We start from the raw sequence: 5,395 nt of genomic DNA, 5'->3' as shown, positions 1-5,395 counted from the left end.
GTATTTAATTTAGTTATAATGCAAATACAATATAAATTAAACCAAGATTTAGAATAATTATAATTTTAAACCAAGATTTAGAATAATTATCATTTTAAACCAAGGTTTATAATAATTATCATTTTGATCCATACATTGGTAATGTCTGACTGGGCCTCGTGACACTTTATGTTGAACAAATTGGGCCCCGAGGTCAAAAAGGTGAAGAAGCCCTGTTCTAAAAGAGTCTCCAATGTTCATGTCCCAGTTTTCAAATGCCCTGTGTGTACTGTAAGTGAGTTTCTTCTCTGCACAAACAAACATCATGTCTACCTGTGAAAAGAAGAGGATCCATGTGCAGTTTGACTTGGAGGCACTTGTACTGAGAAGTGTAAAGCCATGTTTTTAAGCTGGCCTATAGTGCAGAGCACGTTGTCTCTATGTTCAGCCGAGGTGGACTCCCTCCTGGACACCACTGCTGTGCAAAGCCACCTGTCCCAGTGCTGTCTTTTCTATGCACAAAACGTGTGCTATATCCTTGCTAGGGTTGTGTGCAAATTTATCAGTTAAACTGTCAAAAGTTAGTCTTATCCACATTGCAGTTACTGTGATGAGGTATTTTTCTGCCTCCGTCCACTGAGACAGGAGGCAGACTGTTCTCTGTCTGTGTGTTAGTGCGCTGTCGATCCATCACAGGTGGTCTTGTGTGCATCATATCTCCTGAATGAATTATATATTTACTTATAAATGGGCATAGTAACTCCATTAGTGTAGTAAATGGTAAATGACCTGTACTTATACAGCACCTTTCTAAACCAGGACACTCACAGCTCTTCACACTACAACCTGTGTCCTCATTTATCCATTCACACAGCACTCTGTTAGGTCTCTACAGAGCTAACATGTACAATCATCTATGGAGACTAATCAGTGCCAATCACATTCATACACTGATGGGACATCAGAGGCATTAGGGCTGAAGTGTCTTGCTCAGGGACACTTCAACATGTGACTGAATAGCGAGGAATTGAGCTGCCAACTCTTGCATTAGAGGATCGACTCCCCTAACCACTCTGCCACAGCTGCCCCATATTTGTATTAGTCCGGAGTATGTAGTACTCAGTATGATTAGATTTAGGCATTAAAGGGTCAAAGGTCAAGGTCATTTATATACAACTGGTATTTTCTACTAATTTCTTGACCATACAAATAAAACACCTGGTTAAATATGGTAAATATTAAATAGGACGTTTAGACATTGTTGATATAGTTACATACGTCTTAAAGTATGTAAGTCCAAATATAGAGGTAAAAAGGTAACCATACAACACTTGGTGCAGAGCCTTGTCAAACAATGATTCTGACTTGGGTTTGTTCACAGAATTGGTTCTTGGAAGGAAGTGTCATTTTTGTCAAACAGTTACATCAGTGACAAACAGTTTGTTACTTCTGATGAAGTCTAAACCAGCCTTAACCTTTACCAGTGTGGTCAGAGTGAAGCTATGTTCCTTTAAACACAGACTGTAACAAGTACACTTTCTGTAGGACCCCACTGCAACACCTTTACCGTGAAGTGGGTTTATGCCTAAGTGATGTACAGATTGATGTTGACGTCACACTGTCTCCTCATATTTTCATCTGTTTTTTTTTTTGTAATTGCAGGTCACTCTGTCAACATGGCATCAGTAGACTCACAGAAGGGGGAGGGGCCAAGCTCCAGTACTATGGAAGTAAGTGGGTGTTCCGCCTCGGCCCCTAGCCCTCAGAGTGAAGCAGTGACCAACGAGCTTCAGGAGCTCTCGCTTCAGCCTGCTCCAAATCTTCTGCCTCTGAAGGAGCGCAAGAATGGTAAGATCAGCACGATACAGACTGTTGGTCCTGGCATCACCTCTGTTTGACTTTAGGTAGATGTCAGAGGACACGTTTGTCATTTAACCTAAATGTTTTAGCAGGAGCACACATGGCCCCTCCTATCTATTAACTGCAGGATGATACACATTCTCAGTGAAGTGATGATGTAGCTGTTCTGAGAGGATTAAACCCAGTTTACATGTTGCAGATGAAACACACAGTTACACACAGGTCCACATAAAGACGTACAAATGGAGACGTGTTGGTCTCGGTTGGACACCACAGATGATGACTGAACTGTTGACTCAAAGTTAACGGTTCAATGATGTGCTGCAGAGCAGAACCATAGTCTTTAGTTGAGTTTTAATTAAAAACGTCAGGCTGCAGTTGTTACTGAAAATAATGAGTGAATACAGATGATCAGTCAATCATCTTATTCTGAGTCGGGTCTCTGTTTTCTAAAAGCTTCTTCACAAGGTAACACCTACCAATATGAACAGTAACAACTCTTACATTTTATACAAAGTATGTCCTCCTACTCCACTGTTGACCTTTGGGTTACATCATGGCTTAAAACTACTCCTCATTCCTCCACAATCTAAACCCTTCTGAGGTTAGGTAGAGTTAGAAGAGACAGAGTGGGAGCATCAAAGATGTCAGATGTTCATTTGTCAGTAAAGTGATGAGATAACTTCACCTCAGAGTGTTAACAAACAAGTGAAACAAATGGATTTACAGAAGTATTTACCCCATTTGGTAAATATTTCATGTTGTTACAGCAGGGGTGCCCAACCAGTCGCTCGCCAGCTGATTCCCAGGTGCCCACGCAGCGCAGCCTTGCTGCGGAGCCTCTAGCACCAGCTTTGAGCGTCGCATCCCGGAGTGGCAGGTCTTGTTTCAAAGCTCTGGTTCTGCCCTACAAGGTGAAAGTTGAATGATGTCCCTGCGACGTTCCTCCGTGGAGAAATAAGCAAAAGAAACTCCCGCTGGAGTGGTTTTAGCCCCCCCTCCCAGGCTAGGAGCGTCGGATCCCGGTGTGGATGATCGGGTTTTAAAGCCCTGGCTCTCCCCTACAAGGAGGAAGTTGAGTGGAGTCCCTGCAGTATTCACCCGCAGAGATATAATCGAAAAACCTCAAATTACGCACCGTCGGACCTCCGCCGGGGGTGGTTTTAGCCCCCCTCCTCGGGCTAGGAGTATAGGATCCCGGAATGGCTGGTTGGGTTTTAAAGCTCTGGTACTTGAATGGAGTCTCTGTGATGTTGCCCTGCGGAGCTATAAGCAAATTACGCACAACAGTGCATTTTACGCACATTTTTGGGAGGAAATTTCAACCTTCGTTTGCATCTCCTGCGGGCTCTCACCATCGGATCCGGGAAAGTGAGATAACTTCAGAAAGCTGCGGTCCTCCTCTACAAACTGGAGGTGGTTGCAAGTTCCTGGGACGTCCTCCCGCGGAGCTATTAACCAACGACCGGCCGAAAAAGACGCTTTGGTGGGCGATATAGTACTCAATTTACTTCGGAGCCTCTAGTGCCGGCTCTGAGCATCGGTTTCGGGCAGGAGATGGCTCATTTTAAAGTTCTGGATCTCTGCTACAACCTGCAGTGGTTTCAACTTCCTGGGACGTTCCCACACAGAGATATAAGCGATCAAAAGTCATCGGGTGAGCTCCGGTGGGTGAAACAGCTGATTTCCAGCACGGGGCTGCTTGTGCTGATGTAGGGAAATAAAAGGAAGAGATCCACTGAGGTGGAACCGTGATCCTACATCCAGCACCCGCTCTCCTGCCTGGATTTCGCCAGAAACCCCTGGCGGGTGATATTTCTGCAAAAATGCATAAAATTCAGAAACCCACCTGATGGATCTGTTCCAGGCAATAAAAGGAACAGATCTGATCAGGTGAAACCAGTCCTGGAAGCTCAGCACCGGGTTTTATAGCCGCCTGCAAGAGAGTTTTATATTGTGTGCTTTTGATTTTGGAAAAAAATAGGGCGGTACTCTTGTGGTAGCCATGTTGACCCTGATAGTTTTATGTTTTGTTTTTCCTCCCCTGTATGGAGAGAAGAGAGGAGAGTTCTTTGAATAAATGGAGACGAGTTCCCGTGCTCCGAAGTTATTTAAGTCTGTGGTTCTCAGTGTGCAGGTTTCCAGCCCTCATAGCTCACACGATACAGTGAGTACTAATTGAAGGAGGTAAAAAATTGATCCTTTTTGTTCAAGCATCACTTTTCTGTTTCTCTGTCAGGAGTTAAGTAAGGATTTTATCTTTTTTTGTAGGTAAATATATGGTTAAGTAGATAGTTTTGTTTGACAATACTTTAAATAAAACTAGCAACACATTACGTTCTGTTTTATTTACTTTAAAGAAGTGAGGAGTAGGGAGACAAAAAATTGTTTTTTTATACTGAGACTGGACGAGTAGATCTCGGCAAACTGCTGACTTCAAAAGTAGCTCTTGGTTCAAAAAAGGTTGGGCACCCCTGTGTTACAGCCTGAAATATTTCTGATTTTTATTTGATTCAAAGTAATAATTCTACAAAAATACTTGAGGTTAAAGAATATGAATGTGTGAAAACTGCCTTGTTTTAAATACTTCTAATAACTACACAAGTAACAAATAGTTTTTAGTGTATTCTTCCTTCAAAACTCAGTCCATTGATGCACCTTCTGCAGCAGGTGTACATCATGAGGTCTCTTCAGGTCCAGGTCCATGATGGTGGAGCTCCTTCAGGTTGGATGTGTGCTGCTTGTGTCAAACAATCTTTAAATCAAACCAGATGTTCTCAGTTTGAATCTGTTCTGGAGCTCTTCTGTCTGACTCTAGATGTGACTGGGAGTGAGGATGGTTGTCTCTTTGTCAGTAGCCGTGTTTCCATCAAGGTTTTTAATGCTCATTTTGAAGTTTGGCATCAGAAAAGGTGATGGAAACAGATTGATTCGAAAAAACTTCCTCTAATTTGCATCCAAGTTGATACGCTCACGAGGTGGTTTTTGGGTTTTTCAAAAAAGAGTTAATGTGCAAAAGTACAGATAGAAACACATTTTTCGAATCAGGTCTGAGGTAGTGAACATTTACCTCACATGTTGATCAGCTGTTCCTGCTGTCTGTCCGAAACTGGTCCCGGTACCAGAGCGACTGCAGCTGCAACTGGCAGCTGGACCCTCCTCCCGCTGTCTGCGTCTTCTCATTTAATCCTGTATTGTGAAAAGATCACATTTCTTCCTCTACATCTGCAGACTGCATGTAAAATCACCAAAACTAGTTGATGACAGAATAATTACAAATTTCTGATAGTAGCAACACGTTCCTGATAACTTCTCTCCATTTTCCTGAGATGCAACTTTTACTTCCTGTTTACTACACGCATGCGTCTGACATAACTGATTCACTTCAAGCCAGTTGATAGAAACACGTCTGATTCACATTTCTTCGTTTTTACATTTTTGCAAAATTTTAAAAATTTTAAGATTTTAAAAATTGATGGATTAGAGACCTGTCCAGGTGTGTCTGATGGACTGGAGACCTGTCCAGGTGTCTCTGATGGACTTTAGACCTGTCCAG

At 42.7% G+C, this 5,395-nt stretch overlaps 1 protein-coding gene across 1 annotated transcript in view; it reads left to right on the top strand.

Annotated features, from left to right (window-relative positions):
• The window catches only part of mrtfab (myocardin related transcription factor Ab), a gene marked incomplete in the record, with an annotated part of 88,099 nt that overhangs the window by 8,261 nt on the left and 74,443 nt on the right, over positions 1 to 5,395 (top strand). Inside the window, 1 exon segment of the mRNA XM_014027503.1 lies at positions 1,642 to 1,827. Coding sequence (XP_013882957.1) covers positions 1,656 to 1,827 — 172 coding nt within the window.

Source organism: Austrofundulus limnaeus, unplaced genomic scaffold (assembly GCF_001266775.1).
Source record: "Austrofundulus limnaeus strain Quisiro unplaced genomic scaffold, Austrofundulus_limnaeus-1.0 Scaffold656, whole genome shotgun sequence".
Classification (NCBI taxonomy): Eukaryota; Metazoa; Chordata; class Actinopteri; order Cyprinodontiformes; family Rivulidae; genus Austrofundulus; species Austrofundulus limnaeus.
The sequence above is the reverse complement of the archived record's forward strand: the minus strand, read 5'-3'. Positions and strand labels throughout refer to the sequence as shown.